Source organism: Rhopalosiphum maidis, chromosome 3 (genome assembly GCF_003676215.2).
Source record: "Rhopalosiphum maidis isolate BTI-1 chromosome 3, ASM367621v3, whole genome shotgun sequence".
NCBI lineage: Eukaryota > Metazoa > Arthropoda > Insecta > Hemiptera > Aphididae > Rhopalosiphum > Rhopalosiphum maidis.
Window position 1 is genome coordinate 60,158,480 of NC_040879.1, and position 22,994 is coordinate 60,181,473.

General features: G+C 29.7%; 1 protein-coding gene across 6 annotated transcripts in view; it reads right to left on the reverse strand.

The window, feature by feature from the left end:
- Window positions 1–22,994, reverse strand: part of LOC113556877 (neural-cadherin) — a 129,049-nt gene that overhangs the window by 12,531 nt on the left and 93,524 nt on the right. For 4 of the 6 annotated variants that reach the window (XM_026962088.1, XM_026962083.1, XM_026962084.1 and 1 more), the window contains 15 exons: window positions 18,783–18,973; window positions 13,955–14,144; window positions 13,134–13,316; window positions 12,201–12,390; window positions 11,340–11,483; window positions 10,771–10,886; window positions 9,156–9,320; window positions 6,382–6,519; window positions 6,112–6,298; window positions 4,338–4,571; window positions 3,558–3,730; window positions 3,322–3,471; window positions 2,697–3,002; window positions 1,764–2,037; window positions 981–1,189 (listed from right to left, as the gene is read on the reverse strand). In XM_026962088.1, coding sequence (XP_026817889.1) covers window positions 981–1,189; window positions 1,764–2,037; window positions 2,697–3,002; window positions 3,322–3,471; window positions 3,558–3,730; window positions 4,338–4,571; window positions 6,112–6,298; window positions 6,382–6,519; window positions 9,156–9,320; window positions 10,771–10,886; window positions 11,340–11,483; window positions 12,201–12,390; window positions 13,134–13,316; window positions 13,955–14,144; window positions 18,783–18,973 — 2,850 coding nt within the window. Of the gene's footprint in view, window positions 1–980; window positions 1,190–1,763; window positions 2,038–2,696; window positions 3,003–3,321; window positions 3,472–3,557; window positions 3,731–4,337; window positions 4,572–6,111; window positions 6,299–6,381; window positions 6,520–7,426; window positions 7,592–9,155; window positions 9,321–10,770; window positions 10,887–11,339; window positions 11,484–12,200; window positions 12,391–13,133; window positions 13,317–13,954; window positions 14,145–18,782; window positions 18,974–20,262; window positions 20,454–22,994 lie in introns of all 6 variants that reach the window. The other 2 variants (XM_026962087.1, XM_026962086.1) reach the window with 2 other exon arrangements.

Below are 22,994 nucleotides of genomic sequence, written 5' to 3' on the forward strand. Positions count from 1 at the left end.
TAGTGGGTTTTATTAACCATGTTGAACGTATTGATATAGTACTTTAATTATTTATGTATGAAATACGCACCAATAACTTCGGTGAACGTAGAAAGTACCCATTATCTGGGTACAAAAATATTTTAAGTCCAACTGTTAAAATTTTTCAGAAGACTGTTTGTCTAAGTATAGGTATGGTACTCATTTTTTTTTCATATATTAAGTTGACATAAATCTATTATATTGTTTAGTAAATTTTGTAATTGTTTTTTATAAAAATTAAATGTTTTTTTTGCATTTTTTCACATTTTAAATGATTTGTTTTTTATAGTTTATATTACTTTTAAATTCCGAACCCTATACTTAATTTAATTATAGGTACAAAAAAATGTGTTAATAAATGTTATCAAAACATTTTCAAAGTTATGTGGTATTAAAATATCGGGTTCAATGTTAATATCTCTTTTCAGTTGTAACTGAATCAGTATTATACCAATAATTATTATTATCGATATCATACTCAACAATTGATCAACTAAATACTGTTATAGTATGTGTGAAAATATTGAAGTTGATATTTACAAAATATTATACAATAATATACTTAGTAATTGTTTAAATGTATATTTTAAGTCTATAATAACTATTATGTGTAGACTGTAATCAAATATTTTATAAACATTAATGAAAATTGAAAAAAATGACATTAAAATTTAGTATATAAGTCATAAACCATTAGTTTTACTTCTATCACTTAACGTCCTATTTTCTAGTGTTAGAAAGGGAAAAGTACCTATCGTTTAGCCACCTCAAATAATGTCAACGGAAAATTTCACTACAAGACACTTCTCTTCTACAAAAATGTATTACAACAAGGCTATTTTAGTAACTCAATAGCATGTTTTATATAATATATTTAATACATATTTAAAAACACCTAAATAACTCGCTCCATATTTATGACAATATTCATAGTATAAATTTTAAATATTATTATTTACCATATAATTATAAGCAAATATTTCTTTGGATCCCGGTTGCATTTTGTTATCATTCACGTCTCGAATGATAACTGTTAGAGTACTTGTGCCCGTCATTGCAGGATTACCGGAGTCTTTGATCACAATCGGTATAAGATATTCTTTCTGTTGTTCTCGGTCGAATGATCTGAGCGACGAGATTACAGCCATACCGTCACCGTTGGCACCCTCTGAAAACGAAATTTATGAATGATTCAAGATAAAATTATTACATTGGTAATGAATCAGGCCCGTAGCTGGGTGGACGTTGGAAATAACTACTTCACTTAGACCCAACTATTACTCCTTAGCAGGATTTTGCGCTTAAAATGTCTATCCTTAACAGATCTACAAACAGGAAAAATATTTATGATCAACCTTGAGAATTTTTTTTCAAATTTAATATAGATCATTTTTTGAGTATTTGTTTACCTGTTCAAGGAACTTTTATATTTTTTAGGTAGCTTAGACCTCTTATTTAAGTCACTTTCATATTATTTATTAATATTTAATAAAACGTACAGTGAGATATGTTCTAAAATTGGCCCTATGCCAATATTATACTCGATAATATAAAATAAACTAAATTATGAATACTTCGTAAATTGTAGTTAATGTTATGTGAAAATAAAATAAAAATAAGCTACGGTATTGTGATTTTTAATATTTCCCTCAACTCTAAAATTCGGCTTGCCCCAGTCATAGTGTTTTATTGTTGCTACAGGCCTGTAGCAGATGGAGACAAATAGCGCTGGTTATATGTACTTTGATCATGTTCAACTTTGAACGAAGCTCTGATCACGTCATCCGCGTTTGGATCCATCCTGAATGTAAATGGCGGCCCGTTGCTTTTCGAACGGTCGTCGTCGTCGGTAGCTAAGACTTCAACGACTTTTCTGGCTGGTACGTGTTCTGGCAACACAGGTCGGTAATCACGAAGAAGCTTTGGAGCGTTATCGTTGATATCCTGGACAATAACCGTAAGGGTGGCTGTTGCTGTTTTTGGTGGAACGCCGTCGTCGATGGCCAAAATTTTCACCTTTAATCCAAGAAAACGATAACGTAAAAGGACAGGTAGATTATATCTAGTTTACTTTATTGTTTTTAATGATAATTACACGCTTGTTTCGTAAGAAATCTATTATATACGTTGTTAAACAAGTAATAAATATAACTAAAAATAAAACTCAAATTAATTATTATAGAATTAAAACTTTTAAAAAACAATTCCTATACTAGACAAGAGAAATAATTATATAATGTTATATACTAAGCTAAGGTACTAATAAAATAAATTATATTTATGTAGTCATAAAATATTATTAAAAAATCTAATATTCGGATTATTAAATAAGTTACTACATACTTTAAAAATTATTAACAATTTAAGTAAAGTATTTTAAACTTTATTTTGGACTTGTGGTATACTGCAATACTTTTTTTTGGTTTTTATTCATGCATTTTGTTCTGGTATTGCATTGATTTTTAAAATTATACAATAACAATTACACATTAGTTATAACCTTGAACCCTATCTATGTAATGCTATATTTTAAAATTTGTATCTTCCATATTACTTTTTAAAATTGTTTATAGCAATTTACGAATAAATTATAGGCGCTATAAATTAAACGTGAAATATAAATTTCCTGACGTTATTATTATATAAGTATCTGTATAATAGTTAGAGCTACGTACCTGATGTCTAGGAGTTTCTTCCCTGTCCAGTTGCCGTTGAATGGAAACAGTTCCTTCTTGACTGATGCGGAATTGACGGCGGCGGTCGGATACACGGTCAATAGCGTACGACACTTTGCTCTTGCCTCCTTGATCCGGATCAGTGGCTTTAAACGTTTCCAAGCTCTTGCCAACTTCCACGTTTTCGTACACCGACACTTCGATGTTGGGTCGTTCGAACTGTGGCTTGTTGTCATTGATATCGCGCAATTTGACGACAACCCACGAGTAAGCAACGTGATATTTATCGTGATCGTTGTCTTCGCCCTGGAAAAAATTACAAACCATCCGTGAATTATATAATAATATAGACAAGAAACATTTTGACTGTGCATAATATGTATAGTATTTTTGAAAAATCACTTTACGAAAAAAGTTAGATATATTAAATTTCGTAAGTATAAATTCAACAATAATAAATTATTTATTTGTATATAATATGTGATGTCAAAAAATCGAAAACGATATATTATTTCAATTGTACAATCAATATTTATCTTTATATTTTTATAGTAAACATTTGGTTGTAACAAACATGTCAAGAGGCACACGACCTGTTGACCACGTTTAACCACGTTATTATTACCTTGTCATTGACTTGGATTCTGAAACGGAATCCGTTACTCTGTAGTTGGTCCTCATAATCCAATGGTTGAACGATTTTAAGCGATCCGGTGCCGTCATTGTTTCGTACCATGGTGAATTTATCCGCTCCGTAACCGCTGTTTTCTATCACCTAAAACGTGAAAAAAATGAGCAGATATTAAAATGCGATAAAAAAATGATTGGTTCTACACAAATATTATTACGACGTGGCCTCACTTTGTATTGGAACTTGTTGGTCTCGTCTTCATCGTGTACCGTCACGGTCAATATGGGAGTTTCCGGGAAATTAAATCCGTCGGTCTCGTCGACTTCAGTGAGCCACTCTTCTTTCGTGAACTGCGGTGGCATGTCGTTGATATCCTTCACACGAATGGAAGCGGTGCCCGTACCTGTGCCAAAACAATTGTTGTATAGAAAATTAACAGTCGAAAGTTTTTCGGAGGACACGTGACGCTAATTCGGGACGTTAAATTTTCACATATTATGTATATTAATTTAAAGCTAGTCAAGCCTATGAGTTTTTTTAACTCAATTAAATGAATATTCTTTAATAAGAAAAAGTTAATATGCCATTTTTTAGTAAAGTAATAAAAGTTTTTTTGCCTATAATAGCGTTGTCCTACTTTATATTTTTTATTTATTCAAAATTATATAGTATGCATAAAGTATTTATATATTATAGTACTTCGTTTAAGTTTTTCATGAGAAAAAAAATAGTTCCCACCAAACATTATTCAAAATATTTTTTGACATATAAACACATCGATTGAAATGTAATAAAATAAAATTGAAAACAAAATAAATAAAAATAACTTCTTAAAATCAAAACTTAATTCGTTTATTTCACGTTAATTAAAAAACAATTAAGATAAGTTAATAGTTAAATAAACGGAAACCTAAGAGTAACTAAACATAATTTAAAAAAGTTAAAATTAAATAAACTTTTTAACTCATTAATACCCTGCCTTGCATAATAATATATATAGTTTGCCTAACCTTTTAGGCCTCCACCGTCCATGGCAACAACTTGGATAGAATAGTCTGGAGTGCGTTCTCGATCCAAACAGCATACAGCTGTCTTTATGACACCTGTATCGGATTCGATTTCGAATATCGGAGTACCAGTTTCTTCTTCTATCACGTTTTTCTCGATCGAATATATCAATTTAGCGTTAGTGCCTTCGGCTGGGTCGTCGTAATCCACCGCCGTCATTGTCATCACCACCATTCCTAAAAACGCAATCCCGAACACACACAATTATTGTGATATACGTTGTAATGTCAATTTTCAATGTTTCAATGGTAGTAATAGTGATAATGATATACCATAATATTATAAGTAAAATATGAGTAGTATAATGAATACACTACATTTTGTACCTATCCATTACCTAAAGATCATTTTTAAAAAAAATAATTAACTTTTTTTATGTTTTTATCAATTTTTCCCGTATTATTTTAATTTTAATCATAATTAGGTAATACTTAGTAATTATATACAGGATGATTTTTTTATCAAACAACACTCATTATTTCAAAAAATATTAATGTTTTTGAAAATATTTTTTTACATAGTTTCAAGTTGTTAAAAAACAACGTTTTTATTAAAAATTCATATTTTTAAATATCTTTTTCCTTATAATTTTTTTACTTTTTACTTTTTTGAATGACAACATAGTGTTTTAATTTCATATTCTAAAGCAGAATAATTTTCTAAGTATTTTGATACATAAAATTCGAATTTAGGGTGAGTAGTTTATGAGTTATACTTATTTAAAGTTTAGACAAGCGGAATAGTGGATAAATATTTTGCGGGGTAACCCCATACCACTCCACTCCGCGCAACTAAACTTTAAATACGTATAACTCATAAACTACTCGCCCTAAACTCAATTTTTATGTATCAAAATACTCAAAAAATTATTTTGCTTTGGAATATGAAATTGAAAATCTTGTTGTCATTCAAAAAAGTAAAAAAATTAAAATGATAAAAAATATTTAAAAATATAATTTTTAATAAAAACGTTGTTTTTTTAACAATTTGAAATTATGTAAAAAAATATTTTCAAAAACATTAATACTTTTTGAAATAATGAGTGTTGTTATAATATAATAATTTTTAATTGATTGAACTTTAATTTCACAAACCCTAACTCGAGTTCAAATTCTTTATCTTGAAATTAGTCCGCTTTTTAGTCGATTTTTTCTAATTTTTGAACTTTAAACGGATGACTATTCGGTTATAAAATAATATAAACAAACTTATAAGAACTAAACGGAAAAAATATAGTATACTAGTGTACGGTTATTTAAATTTTGTATTTTTACAGAATATAAATTATATATGGATTAATTATATACTGTATTATGGATATTAAACTTGATTTTTCTAGAACTATTCGAGATGTTCGAATTCCAAAAAATATTCAATTCGATTATTAATTACCCACGAATTTTGATTTGTTCGAATTTTTCAAAGTTGGATGTCGAGATTTTTATAATAGTTCGATAACCTGTCACTGGGTATAATAATTATCTATCTGCATCCGACAAGTTCGTCAAAACAAATTATTCCGATGACTATAATATTATAATAATACTATTTATTATCGACTATCTTACCTGCCTAATATACCTATTTGAACAAATCGAGTAAATTTGATTACTTAATGTAACAAAAATAAAGAACATTATTTGTCATGTATGTACCTACACATTCTTTAATTTTCCCAGGCTTATGGATTCACATGAAATCGTGAGAAATACTTACCGGCTGTTCCGTTTTCGGTTACATTTCCCCAGTACACTCCTTGCGGGAATACCGGCGCGTTATCGTTGATGTCTTTTAAGTTCACTTGGACGTCAGCATATCCGACTAATCCTTCGCCCCCTTCGTCCTGCGCGAACACGGTAAATCTCCACTGTGGTCTACCGTTCGGCTGATCTCTGTCTAAAGGCTGTGAACGCGTTTCAAGCGTGACATTTTAATAAAATATATTGTAGTTAGCAGGCGAATATCGCCTTGATCCGTTATCATTACCTTGAGAACGAAAATTTCTCCCGATGTACGATTGATGTCGAATTTACTGTTGGCCGGGTTGTCGGGATCAATTCCCTGACCCGTGAGGAAATAAACGATGTTCTGCGGACGATCTTTGTCGCCATCAGTGGCCGTTACCTATATCATATTAGATATATTATTAAGATTGCCGTTGCCATTTTCAGAAAACAAGTTGACAAATATTTAAAAAAGTCGTATAAAATATAAAAAGGGTTGCAACAATGATCTACAGCTATATTATTATAATAAACGAGTGCTGGATAAAACCGGATGCGACAAGACTTTATAGGTATCCTTACCTGTGGGGATCCGATTGGTTATAGCAAGATCTATATGCGAACGGGCGATAAACAAATCAGTAAATATATACCCCTTCAATGATAAACCAGCAGTCTTGTAAAGTACTAGAGTAAAAATATTCAAATACTCTTTAAGTAAGTATTCGAATATGAATTATAAATACCCTTTCAAATGATCTGAATTTAAAATCAAATACTAATACAATTTAATCATGTGAAATAATAATAATAATAATAATAATAATAATAAAAAAAAAACGAAAATATTATATAACAATTGTAGGTATAAAATAATACATTTTTATACGTGATTTTACTCAATTGAAAATTTAGAAAATAAAACAAAACAAGTTTTAAAAAGAAAACAGATGAATAATTTAAAGTTGTACCAAGTAAGTACATAAACGCTCACAAAGTTAATATAAATCACGAAAATGCCAAAAAAAATTTGGTTCATTTGATTTATTTGGTGGAAAACAATGTTTGCAAACAATTTTAAAATACTTGAAAATATCTGCATTTGTACTCAATACCTCTTTTACTCAGTATTTATATATATATGTATATATATATATATATATATATGTGTATTTAAAATACATTTCCAAATAGTATCTGTAACTTAATACTTGTATATAGTTATAAAAAGTAGTTTTTACAAGACTGTAATCTGGTGTTATTATTGGCGGGCGTCCGTCTGTTTGTTCGATCTATCGGATACGTACTTGTAACAAATGGTGTGGATACGCTCCGACCAGTTCTTCTTCCATTTCCGTGGCATACAGCGGTGAGTTGAATACTGGCGGCATGTCATTTTTGTCGTTAATGTGAATCACCACTGTCGTTTTACTATCTTGGAAGTTGTCGGAAGCGGCCAATATCAATTCGTACTACATTACAACCATGCAAACATGTAGATACACTTATCTGTGTTCTTATTTAATTAAACTACACGGGGCGCATGAAAAGAGTGAAACGATGAAAAGGGTTGTTGACCGTCATTGGTTGGGGGGGGATTGTAGGAGAGTTATTATACTGTACTTATAAATAGCAATATTGCTATGTTATTATATACCATTACTGCTGTTGTTTTTAAACGTACATTTCTTTTGAACAAGTAAATAAATAAACACTACTACACGTGCTAATATTTTATAAAATATTATCGATTTTTACTGATAAATCGGCAATTATATACAATTATAAACATGCCGCGTAGAAATAATAAAATAATGCTAAACAGGATTACTAATCATCGTAAGCATGCTTTGCCCCCTTATTTTCTTCAGTAATGCAGTTATTCAAAATCTGATTTTCGGACTTTTTAATTATAGATACTAAAAGAATATATTTTAAAATGTTTGAGATTGCTTGTACTACTAAAAGTTCCTGTGAGATACAAACTTCTGTTTAATTTTTAAAAAAAGAACCCCATATCTACTAAAAATTATTTAATTGATAATTTTTCAGAGAACTTTAAAAAATTAAATTAAATTTTTTAACCATTGACGATTGATGATAATAGATTTGGAAGATATGAGACTATGGTGGCTTAAAATTTCAATAATAATTTCAATTAATCTATCAATATTTTTAATATTTGTAACAATGGTCCAAAATAAACACTATTATAACGAATTTATTTTACATTCAATTTCAGATGAAGGCGTAGGGTATAGGTTATAATCGTATGGTACAGCTATAATAATAATATAAAAGTAATTATTTAATATTAACTAAATGCAATAATTTACATCAAACTTTTAACTTTTTATTTATGTATAGCAAAGCATTACCAGGTCAGCTAGGATTATAAATTCTTTTAAAGTAATTTTAAGCACTATTATCCTTAATATAAAAAGTTTTAATAACCGAATAAACTAATCGTTCTAATTTTGATTTTGATTCGTTAAGATGTTCAAAAATATTATCTAATCAATTATATATACTATTGGGTGGTTTTATTTGGAAAACAGAAGTTTTATAGTCACACAGGACACTATTTCAGTAGTGAAAAAATGTTTAATATGGTTTAAAAATAAGGTCTATAAGTATATATTTAAATATTCTAAAATATTTAGAATTTGAAAAAATGTATCCACTACAAGAAAGAATGAGAGTGAGCATGCACGATGAATCATCTCGTACAAAACAATGTATTATACGTTATTATATTATTTTATTATTATTATTATTATATATAAGTGAAAACTATTAACGGTTAGAATGCCGCTTGTGCAAAATTATGTATAGTACAACAATATATATTATCATTGTCATTAAACGCGCATTTCAGTGCAGCGGCCGTCGACTCGCGAGTTGCAACACTCTAGACCTAACTAAATGATAAGTATAATACTTATATAATATTATATGCATGGTGAAATACGTCATGCTGCATGCAACGGGAAATTGCCTTAAAAACTACGTGTGCGTTTGGCAAACGCGCCGGACCTGTAAGACGCGTTTGGGCAAGTTCCGATCGTCCTCTTCAGTGATTTGTGTCCTGTACGTAGGCCGTTCGAACACCGGTGGATTATCGTTAACGTCTTTCACATGGATCACGACTATCGTGTGGTTTTCTTTCAAGTTGTCCGACGCGGATAGATGTAATTCGTACTGTATACATGGTGTTTTTTTCGAAAGTCAAATATTTGATCATAAACATTGTAAATATTGATATTTTTCGATTATATAGCGATTGCGCAAGTGTTGTATTAAAAAAAAAAAAACAAAAATAAAGAAAAACAAAAAATAAAAATACCACAAACGGTGTTGATGGAAAATGAAAAAAAATCATAATCTCGTGGACAAAAAATATAAATCGAAAATAAAGAGATATAATATAAAATAACATCAATATTATATTATTATCGTGATGTACTCCCAACGGGGTTGCACCGGATAAAAACCTGTACCTATGACTAGAATTTTTGGGCACAAGTTCGTTTGGCGCCAGATTAGCACTACAGGTGTGGGCAGAGGTAGGGAGGATCATTGTTTGTAACATCACGATAAATAATAATAATACAATGTAGCTCTACAGCGATATCGTGGGGAGCCAAAACGGTTTGGCGACAACAACACTTTTTGAAAAGAAATAGATAATTATAATAATGTAAAAGGTTTGCCTATGGGTTTAGTCTATTCATATCGGAAGACTTGTTCAACATTTGAACTTATTATTTATTAACCGTGAATAAAATATGTGCCACAATAGTAAAAATGGAATTCACGAAACATTTTTATTTTCAAATGATTTATAATATTTCAACAAAGAGGTACAGTAAGTTTTAATTTGAGTCTGTTAAACGTATGGGTTGAACATTATTATAATATATCCCAGACCCACATCACTTGAAAACCAAGTGGTGAATTTTTATTCATAACATAATGCGCTGATTGCAAACGAGTGAATTTTGTAAAAACAGGATGTACTTGTTCTTCTACATGATGTTATTATGTTTATTGCATTTCAAACTGATTAAAAAATATAGTGTGTAGTTTTTGTGTTTGTATTGATATTTAACTATTATTTTGATGATATTTTTTTTTATTAAATAAATTAGCAGTAATTGTCATTAACGTGTTAAATAAAAGTAATAAATGAAAAAAATAAAATAAAAGTTGAATGGAATTAATCGAAACTTTAGTGATGTGAACAGGGAATGTTTTAGGTAACTGGAATATTCTCAAGAAAATATTTTATATTTTAATGATAAGTATACAGCAATTATAGTCATATTTTAACTAATTTTATAATTTTTGTTATTGATAAGTATTTAGGTAAAAAAATGGTGAATTATTTATATGTTCCTGATAAAGTAATAGTTACTAATAATAAGGATTTTGTAGAAAAACATTTTTTTAAGTACTCAATACTATTAATATTATTATGAATGAAATTCTTGAGAATATTCCTCCCCACAAGACAATTTCCCCAGTTTCACATCGGTATACCTACAACTGGGCTATTGAATAATAATATTATGTTTATTAATTCATTAGGTAGTAAACAATGAATCGGCGATACGTCGGGTGACGGCCAATAATGCGTATTTTGACTTACCCTTTTCCTCGTCTCGTAGTCCAACGGACCGGCGACATAAATGGCACCGGTCATATTTTTAACTGCAAACGCCCCGCCGAGATTTCCTCCTGTTATCTCGTAACGTATTCTGGACGCTGCAAACGACACGAAAAATGAAAAACATTTATTTTTACACCCGAACGTTTCCAAATGACACACGATCTTGAGTCACGTATTGTTTATTATGGTATGTATACAATTATTATTATACTAGAGACGAAGAAGTAATTAGTAATTACTACGTTAGTAAAGGATATTACCCAGAATTATACGTTTTTATTAAATATTCGTATAATTTTTCTTTCAAAAACACAAAGTCGTTGTTTGACAAGCGATAGTTTTTCCGAAAAAAAATCTTATGTGAAATGTGGAAATATGTGGGTGGTTTGTATAACAGTGGCGGATCTAGTATATTTTTTTTGTGGGGGGGAATTTCGTTGTTTGACCTAAACATTTTTATAAGATTGTTTCTTTAGTCACTTTTCTTCTTCATCTATTTAAGTACAATACATAATTATTAGTATAATATAGTCGAATAATATACTAACATTCATCGTGGTCCTTCGCTGTCACGGTGAGAACTGTGTGCTGTATGTCTTCGTTTTCGTCGACTTCAGCCTCGTATAAGGCCTTGTCAAAGTACGGTGGGTTGTCATTCTTGTCAGCAATACCAATTCGTATGAACTTAGACACTGAAAACACATTGCGAGAACATTAATATAAAATGTATACTAATAGGTTAGGTTAAATGATAATAATACCTATACCTATATTATGTTAGAGACGCGCACATCTTATAGCTAGAGAAACGACATTTTTTCAAAGGTAATAACTAATAACTGATTTTCCGAAATATATTATTAAAGTTTTTGAAAATGTATTAATTTTTTTATTTTTTGATAATTTGAAGTCATTACAGAATATTTAAATTAAAAAAAAAGTATTTTTACTATTTTTTTTTTAAATGTTAATTATTTTATATATTTACGCGTAAATGCGTAATATTAACACAGAATAATTTTCCATAAATTACATATTCGTGTATATAATATGTAAAAGAAATATATCAAAAGCTATTAAAAATGTCGATAAAATCAGTGTATACTATTATGAGGGCCGGCGAGAGGGTGGGGTAGAAGGGTCCAGAGCACCGGGGCCCGGTTAGGTTAGGTATAAAATAAGTTATATAAGTAAAAGGGCCCGAAATTGATTCGCCCCGGGGCCCACCAAAGTTCTCGCCGGCCCTGTCCATTATAAGCGAATCGCCCCGCCCTTTGACGTCGCACAGAGGCAAATGCTTGAAATGTGGTTGTCAGTGAAAAGATTGGTTGTGAGTGAGGGAGGTGGTTTAATTATTTACGGGTGTAGTGGTAACGATTTAATAGATTCGTGTATAGTGCAAAATATACCTGAATTCGGAGCTTCGCCATTGTTGGGCCTGGCAGATGGGGCTCCGTCTCGGGCTTCAACTTCCAGAGCGTACGCGCCTTGCTTTTCTCTGTCAAAAACTATTTTCGTGAACACCTCACCGGTTTCTGTGTTTATTTCAAAATAATCCTTTCCTTCATTCCGCGGTGAATCGACCACATAGTAATATACCTGCAGCCAATAATAAATATTATTAAATATTATAGTTCAGTCTTCCCTTATGGATATCATTCATAATATTACATTGTATAATATATAATATTATTAATATTTAACGTGATTTTTTTTTCGTAAACATAGAAATATCATAAATACTAGAGATTTTCATATTATTTTTTTTAAGCGTATAAGGAAGCGAAAATTTTTTAGTTCATTAGAAATTTTAAATCACGATTTAAAATGTATACCTCCTCCTTTTAAATATAAATATTTACAAGTATCAATAATAAGTATTGACAAATATAAATAGGTACTAGATAATAAAACTATTTTTGAAATAATATTCGATGAAAAATTATACGATTATTCAAAAGCTGTACAACACAAATTTTAAATGGTAAAATTTAATATAATTTTTACTATCTATTTTAGAGAAAATTTCTAATGATAACGTTATTTAATGCAAACTCTCAACGAGCATCAAAACTCAAGATAAATATTAGATAACAGCAAAAAAAAAAAAAAATGTAGACAAAAATAGTAAGTTTGTTGTTCAACGAATCTCGTCGAAAATGTCTATACCTTCCGTAAAAATATTTTTAAGCTCATTTTTAAAAAAAATATATTTTGTTTTTGTCTCTGCTAAATGATAAAATTTTTGATTTCTAGAAAGTCATCACGAAGTTTTTTCGTGACAACTAAGTCACCGTCATCAGTAAATCGTATGGGTAAATAGTAGCAAGAGTAAGACGTACCCGGTTGTTCGGGAACGTGCCGTCTTTGTCGATCGCATTGACTTGAGTTACTTTGGTGCCAATCGGCTCACCTTCCAGGACAGTCTCTTGTTCACGTTCGGTAAACAACGGTATTTCGTCGTTCACGTCTTCCAGCATAATGTACACTGTCGCTTCGGACGCAAGTTGTTGAGCTCCGTTATTCTGTAAAACGAGACGGATGCAATTGAATAATGATTATAAAACATACATTATGATATATTTATTTCGGCATGATAAATTTATGAGAAAAATTGGCGCACAATTACAGTAGATTTGCTACAATGATACAGTTACCTAAATGTCTAAAGAAATATAATTCTTCAAAGAATATAAAATTAATACTCTTTGAAGAATTATAGGTTGGTTAGGTTAATAAATTTTAAAGTGTAGAGCGTCATCATTTCTGTTAAAAATTTATCTAGAAGTATTTGATAAATGTGCATAATTTAGACTGAGAACACTGCAGTGGTGATGATTTCTGAGGCCCGTGTTTCAGTTACAGTGTATTTATCTAAGGGTTCTAGGTGTCTAGGGAAATAATATAATATGAATACATCATACCACTTAAGTATAACAGGTGAAATTATCAATATAAGATACGCGTATTTAGAAAACAAATATGACAAAAAAATGTAAACAGGTCAAATTTGAAAAAAGAGAACAAGGAGCCCTATCCTTATTTATGCCAATGGGTGCCCATAACAAAGTATATTACTTAAGGTTTATCTTTTCTCGTTTTTATTAGTTTATTATTAATACACGTAAACATTATGTACCAACAATACAGACTAAGTACTAACCTCCACGCGAATAGTCAAATTGTATTCTTTGATCGTTTCGTAGTCCAGCGGATGATTGACTTTTATGTCAGCCCAAGTGAAACCGTTGTCTTGCCTCTGTTGCAAGTAGAACGTATGGAACTTGTTCGTCTGTGCTGTGGATCCCGGCATTAGCCGATAGAACACGGTCGGATTTCCCTCGATGCCCGAGCTGAAAACACCGAAATTCCAATCAGTCTGTGAGCGAACATATTCGAACGGTGGGACACGATCTGCGGTGAGGTTTCGATATTATCGTCAGATCCCGTATTCGATGTTCGGCAAAACGACGGCCCTATATTCGTATACGCTGCATGACGACGGCGGCGATGACTATCGTCATTAGCTAGTAGATATATAGACAAAATCGATCGATCGCGAAAAAAACATGATAATATTAATACGGCACCGGAAATCGTTTTGTGATAGTTACATAATATTATATGAAGTACACATAGGATGAGTACAATATTATACTATGGTAATATTAATATATGTACGAAATTTTGAACATACGATATGATCAAAACAATTTGTAAAAAATTGGCTATCAGTGACACGTAACATAATATTATTAGATATATTACACTAACGTAAAACGCGGTTAAAACATTTCCATCCCACAAAAAAAAAATGTTTGAAAATATAACGTCATAATGATGATTGACATAATGTATAAAATTGTTGATGTTTCACGTGTAACATGATCATGTCGATCGGATCGCGATTGAACTCTTTAGTCACTTAAAAAATAAAACGTGTTACGCGTATTACCTATATCTACATTTGTTAGAATATCGATAAAAATAAAAATCGTCACATACGAATCGCATAATATAACAATAAATAATAATTAGTGGACTCATAACGGTACGGTAAGTCATATTAAGTGCTATTCTGTAAAAAATATATACACAAATATATATTTTTATATATATATATATTATGCAACATGCACTCGTAGAAAAAAAAATTTTGAGCGTAAAAAAACAAAATTGGTCGAAAAAATAAAGTGACGTACGAAAAAACGGATGGGACATTAGCAAAATACAATAGACAAAAATAAAAAAAAAAAACCGATCTTCTCTGCGTATATATTATGCAATAAAGCAATGAACTTAGTACTTATACTGACAAAACAAAACACAATATTATTTATGTATAATATAAATAAGTAACAATATAGCGATATGAAAAAAAAAAAATAATAAAACCAACCAGACATGCCAAAAAACAATGTGACTGGTCAAAATCGATTAGGTACACAAAATACAAAAATACAAAAATACAAAATAAATAAAAATAAAAATGAAAATGAAAAATACACCTACGCAGTATTATCTAAAAAAATATCAAAGAACATTCATTGATTCCGCGGTAATGTTTTCTCGAAAACTTTAAACAACATTATTCGATATATATTAATGACATATATATATATATACATATTAATTTATTTAATTATGTCTGATCGTCGTAATAGGATGTCGCGTTTCGAATTCGATTCGGAAAACGGGCGTCTTTCGACAACGTTTTAGGTAATCATTAAAATGTGTGTTTTGTTACTACAATAATCATATTATTATGTGATATTTCCAACACCAACTCCCGTAATTCCAATTAAATGTGCATTGGTACGATACGATAATATATATATTATTATAGTATTATTTGCCAGATATACCACGGTTATTCGTAATACTTTTGTATTGAATTTATAAAATACAAGGGAATTCACCAAGCGTGCTCGCCTTCTTTTTAACATTTAATCATTAATTTAAATTCTGATTATACTCGAAGGTAATATTTTTAAATATTTAGATTTTCTATACCATATCAGGAGTAATACAAACATTAATAGTCTATAAATGTGATTTTACACAAAAATATTAAATAGATATTTTATTGAACTGAGTATTTATTATATTTGTAACATTTTTACAAATTATAAAATACTAAAATATTTGTATTAATTACTATGATTGTCGTCGAATTATCAAAGTCCCATATATTAATTAAGTTTATTAACATGGACTATTATCCATAATTTTGAATAACAATTAAATTTTCAATATAGATACATATAATTAATTAATTGAAAATATAGTATTTTAGTAGGTAGGTATAGGTACCTAAAAATTCTAAAAATCAAAATTTGAATAAATGTATTATTAAAGTAAATAAAAGCGTGAGCTAGCTTAGTGAATTAGTGTATTTTGTCGTAAAATATGTAATAATTAACTCGGAATTCGAGTTTTGACGTTAAAAAGGATAAACTGTGTGATACGCATTTACACTGTTAGTTTAATTTAATAATAATTATGGTTAGATATATTATATATAATGCTGCAATTGCAGTGTGCGAGTGTATGTAAAGATTAACATGACGATTTGTCGGTTTTATAAACGGATATACGGAAAAATAAACGAATACCTAATCGAAAAATTGAACATCTTAACGATCCGAGAGAAGTCTATTATAAGTTTTCAGAAATAATAAAACATATGTAAATCTAATCGATCATTCGTGTTCAATTTCGAACTTTAGAAATCGTTATTATCAACGAATGAACTGCGGAAAATTTAATGAATGATAAAAAAAAATAATTAAAAATTATAATAATATTCTTAACGAAAAACGAGATATAACAAAAAATATAACTAAAATTGAACAAAAAAATGTAATTCCGTTTAGACAAGATCCGCACATACACAACGTGCATTGTTTAGTGCGGACGTGCAAATGTCTTGACCTGCATGCGTTGTTTTGTCGTTTAGAGACGCACCCGGAAATCGATATGATCGGTCGGATTGCAAATATCTCGAAATGACAAAACAATAATATTTAACTACCTATAGTCAAACGCAGGCAGAGGTATATAATATAAGTATCTATATAAAATATGTGTCACGAAATGTACAGATTGGACTTCGTATGACTAAAAATAGTAAAATAATATGATACCCTAACTATAACATAAATATTGTTTATAGATTCGTTGAGAATCAAAAACGTCACGCGTGATGTAATATACAGAGCGTTCTACAAAAAATGTGTAGGTACATTTTAACATCGAAATAGCGCAGAAGTCCAAATCAACTTTATTAACAGTTATCACTTTGTTTTCATTCCACCTACAAGGCCTGCTCTCCTCGCCAAAATATCAATATCTATATATATATATATATAAAATGAAGTTAAAAATTTCAATTCGCGTGTTGCAACTTGTATTTGCAAGTTAGTTATAAAATATTAAGTTACAAAATCAAAGACTATGTGACGTTGTCCCCTCCCCAAAAAAAAAACAGATTCTCGATTGCGATGAATGAATGAAATTACAAATCTAAAAATACAAGTTGCAAATTATTGGTCATATATGGTTTTGGAGCCAATTGGTCAAAATTGGGGTCCAATTCTACGGACGTTGACGACCACTGCTCTTACACAGTCTAACCGGCTAGAATTGGTATAGCTGGAATTCGATTAATCTCAATATCATTTATGTGGTGGTACGGAATATAGAAATGGATAGAGAATGCTGACTAAGCCCTCTCCCTCCCAAAAAAAAAAAATAATAATCAAATCTACGATTTTAAGAGGGGTAAGTATAATGGTAAATGGAATATTAATGAGAATCCTGTAACATGACATACTAAATTCGTTTTTAGAATATCTCTCACCATTAAAAATATATACACATTCAAAATCAATTCATTATACTCGTATTTTGTGGAACGCCCTGTATAATGTATTTGCTCATATTATATCATGAACGTGGTTTGCGAAATGGAAAATAAATAATAATAAAAATTATAGTTACAAACAATCTCGGTCACAATCTGTATATAATCAAAAAAATATTATATGCTTGGATATGATACAAATTCGACACGCGTCTATCCTCTGTACACTTCGTACTTATATACTATATAAATAATACATTATATCTCTATAAACGGGTTAAAAGTAATAATATTATTGAAAAAAAAAAAAATCGTAAAATGCAATACAATTTATATTGCTAGATAAGTAATACATTACATCGTAATATACGTGAAAATTACGACTCTGTAGATTCTGAGCGAAGCGAGGGTAGTTTTCGACCAATTTACGTCAGTGGTTGGTATTTTTTAAGGGTATGGGTATAGTATGGTATAAAACGAGAAGCGGATCTGATTTAATCATGCTTATATCACGTTAGTAAATCGCAAAATTATTTAGATCAGTAGTTTTCGAATTGTGTTACGCAGAAGAGGTCATGTAGTATTGAAAATTAATAAATTAATATTTTTACTAATGTTTGTAACGAATTCAATATTAATACGAGTTTTATTAAACAGGTGATAAAAATTAAGTTAAATGTACCTAAATTATTATTTGTATACATTATTCTTTTAGTAAATATATTGCAAATTTTTAATTTTAAACCGTTATTTTTTTTTTAGCAAAGATAACTTTAAATTGGTTGAAAATATAAGCTTTCATCGATATTTTTATTTAATAATAATACAACTATGTACAATTAGTACTGAATTTCAAACGAAATCATCGAGGGTTTTATAATCGGGTATTTCGGATTTCGCTCAAAACGCTCAGAATCGTTGTTTTGTTTACTTTAAATTCACTATATTTGATTATTATAGATTTTTTTTTTTTTTTTTTTAGTGCCGTGCATCAACATTATATAGTTTTAAACATATTATACTATTACAATCTGACGTACAATGTATAGTAGCATATTGTTATTAATTAATATATAATATTAATAAATGACTAGAGTTTTTGTTCTGTGGAAATTGTTGGACCGACCTGGCTTTAATAGATACCACTTTTGCCCCGACTGGCTTGTTTTCTTTTATGTAGATGGGCCCGTACACGACGTGGTCCCAGACCGGTGGGTTGTTGGCTCGGTCCACCACGTCGATCTGGACCTCGACACTCCGAGACAAAGGAGGGTATCCCTTATCTTGGGCAGTGGCTTCCAGCTTGTACGTCTCGCGCTATATATATACACACGCCGCAACGGTATAATCACACACGCACATGAGGGAGGGGAATAACATAAAATACAATCATAATGCATGTACACCTTGTGTACACAGACACACATAAATATATGTATATAAATATATATATATATATATATCTCAAAGGTTTTGTTTTTGTCTTAAAAGACAAAGCGTAACTACTTTGTCATAATTGTCATCATTATATTGTTAACTAAACCGTGAGAAAAATAACAATGAATCGTCCGGCTCAGAGATCGAACTATAATAATATTATATTAACGCGATCTGTGCATACTGCACTTAGAGATACAGTATTTAATGATAAAATAGTCGATAAATTTACTTGTAAAATGTACCTACGTAAAGGTAAAATATAGCTAATTGGTAATTTTTAAAGTAATTTATTTTTATTTTATTTTACCTACCTATTAATTTATTCCTACAACCGTTTTTACATGAACATTAAGTAATTATTTATATCATTAATGCGATAACATTATAAGAATTATAGTATTAAATATATTTTGAAATAATTTTAAACTATGTTAATAGGTAACGGTATTATTAATCCATTATGTTTAATATGGCATTTATTTATTAACAAAGTGTAAAAATAAATAATAATAAATGCAGTCTGTATGTAGTCTTATGACTACCAAAATAGTAAATTATAATAGATAAGGCACGTCTGAACATGTTTTGAAAAACAACTGAAATGAGGTATTAATCAATTTTAACAAGGATAAATTAATTAAACCGCTAAAAAAAACATTTGTAAAATATACATAAATTTACCTAATTCACACCTCTAATTGCATATGTGCCTGTCACTTTTCTCTTCGAATAATTTACAAATAAAAAATGTATACGTATATAGTTCGATCAAGAGTCGAAGGTGTTTACTCTTGAATATATTTATGTATTTATATATATATATTATATGCATATATTTATGTATATTGATATTGTTTTATAAATGCCAGTTATGCTATCTTCATTTATAGTCACACCATATATTATATAATAATTTTATAATAACAGAACCAAAACGGATGAAAATTAATACTTTTGGATCGCCGACACGGGACCTATTCATTACCTTTTTGTAGGTAAAATGTACTGTACTATAAGTCTATAAACATATCATCGATATTACATAGGTATATGCCGCAAACATTAAATTGTTATAGTGGCGTCACGACGTCACACGAGTACCGTCGGGCGTCTAAATAAAGCTCTCGCGGTAAACAGGGAAGGCGGTTGAGGCCAGGAATACAAACCTGGCTTTGACTGAGATCACAATGGTACTGATTGTGACATTCTCTTTGATGTGTGTAGGACCGTACACGCTCCGTTCCCACAGAGGAGGTTTATTGTTCCGATCAACGACGTCTAATTCAATATCGACCTCAGCGTACGACGGTGGATCACCACAATCCGAAGCTCTCACGCGTAGACGATACTTTTCTTGCTACATACACAATACCAAGGCCCCCGAAGTTAAGTTATAACGTATGAAAACAAAAACAAAAATAAATAAATGAGTAAATAAAAACACAAACAAAATATAAATAATGACATTGAAAAAAAAAACATACATATAATCTGCCACAAAAGAAAAATCGAAGCAAAAACAATAGTACACATATACGTACAATACATAGTTATATATGTAGATAATATGATACAGACATAATATTATAATGATATATTATAATAATATGATAGGATATTGAGTCGGTGGTCGATTGAGTCGATAGTAAGTCGGTTGGTCGGTTAGTCGGTTGGCCGGTCGATCAGTAGGTAGATGATGAATCTATGGATTCTAAAATATACATAACATTCGAATGTGGACAGGACTGTTTTCACCCAAACATTACATTCGTACGATTCCTGTTTATAGTAATTTAAAATCAATTTGTTATCGGTTGATCGGTTCAGTTAAAATAATGTAGTATATTTCCTATAGTAATATTTTTGAAATATGTAGGTAATAGGTATTATTGTATTAATAAAAATATTTTGAACTAAATTAAAACTTTTTGATGTAAGTGTAGTTTTTTTTTTTAATTATGCGTATTTATAAATATTGTGGATTAAATTCAAACTTGTTAAATTTTCCATACTTAAATAGTAAAAAAAATATTTTACATATTAAATTGAACTTGATTTAAGCCGCTCTCTCGTGGTGTTATCTGGATAATGCTAAATATGCCCAAATATTACTATAAATAATTTACGTACTAGGTACATATTATGTTGACTATACCAAAAATATGAAAAAGAATGATTTTATTTTATTTTATAAAACTTTATTGCCAACTTAAATTTTAAATTGATCTAAACTATAGTCTAGGCGAAACGAGTGTTTGGGCAAAATGGACTACGCCTTTGCATGCTTATTGCTTATATAATATTCAAAGAAGAGAACGGCTCAACTATTATCCGTGGCCTTAGTTCTCATTTGGCAATTTATCATAATATGTGGTGGAAAAAAGATGTTTTGAATTTTGATTAGACCATTGCATTAATGACATCTTTCCAGAAATAAAAACAGTTTTTTTTTTATTTTAGCACTGCAGTATAGTATATTAGATCGAAAAAAGTTTGCTAGTGTTCCATTCGTTGTCATACTATTATTATTATAATACTATTACTGCGCACTATACTACCTATTCTTACTCACGTCTGTTTATTTCGCGTCTTTTTTCTCGTTCGTCGTTGGTATCCTCGCTCGAGGCTGTAGATTTCGAGAGAACTGTCGTTATTTATAAGGCATAACACCTAACCTAAGGCGGCTTAAAACGAATCAAATAAAGTGGTCTTGGCGTCGTTCAGAAAACTGTAAGGCGGCATTATCGTCGTTGTATGTTTAGATACAAAAATATCGAGAGAGAAAAAGTGTTTTGAAAAACGACATTTTGTGCTTAGGTATTTTACCCGTTTTATTCGCAACATTTGAGATGAGTTGAAAAGAGTACATTATACTCAGTGCAATCAACTGATAACGTTTTTAGTTTTAAAACAATCATTTTAATTGAAATGTGAAATGCTAACGATTAATAGTAAGTAAGATTTAATAAAAATACTATTACTAACATATTTTTGAGTTTCATTAATTGAAAGTTATAACGATAAAATACAATTTATCACATAATGACTCTATATAAATCAATTGTATTATTGTAAGTTATTTTATAACCATTTAACTCTCAGCGAATTATAAAATAATGATAATATAATTAGCATTTTAAACGGGTTATTATAGCTCAGTTGTCATTGTTGTTTATTTGTTAAATAGTATTATGGTTGTAATCCGTTCGATGTCGTTATCTAGTAGGTATATATAAGTATATTATAAATATATTATAATATATACATGCTAGATATTAATTTTTACATAATTTATTCTAGAAATCATAAAAAAAATAATCAAAATCAATAAATTAAAACGGATATTCAAAGCAAACAATAAATTAAATTGTCGATAATGTTATTTATAGTAAGTTATATTGTATACGAGTGATAGGTAGATGCTCGTAATAATTTTGTATCTGGAAACATGCTTTGGCGTTGTTATATTATAACTCGTATGGATAACCGCAATCAACACATGCTGTAAACTCTATTAAATCAGTGAAGCAATCAGACAAATAATACAACTCAAACAAAACAACTAAGTAATACCAATTTTCATTAGTTATAGGTACCTACTGAACTATTCCATTATCATCCACATAATACTGTTAAAGCAATACTTTGTTCATTTCACTCAATTCGTCGTGGAAATATTTAGACGAACAGCAGTATTTTCGCGTAGGCGTACAGAGAAAAAAAACTATAAGTCATTTCCACAACCTAAATAATCTTTTAGAAGGTACATCGATTTGTGTAAGCAACAACGTCAATAGGTGCTGAAAACGACTTATTTTTTCTTTTCGCTAATGTTGTGCACGTAAAATTAATGACGTGTATTTTTAAAATAAAATTATATAATTTTTATATTTGCAGA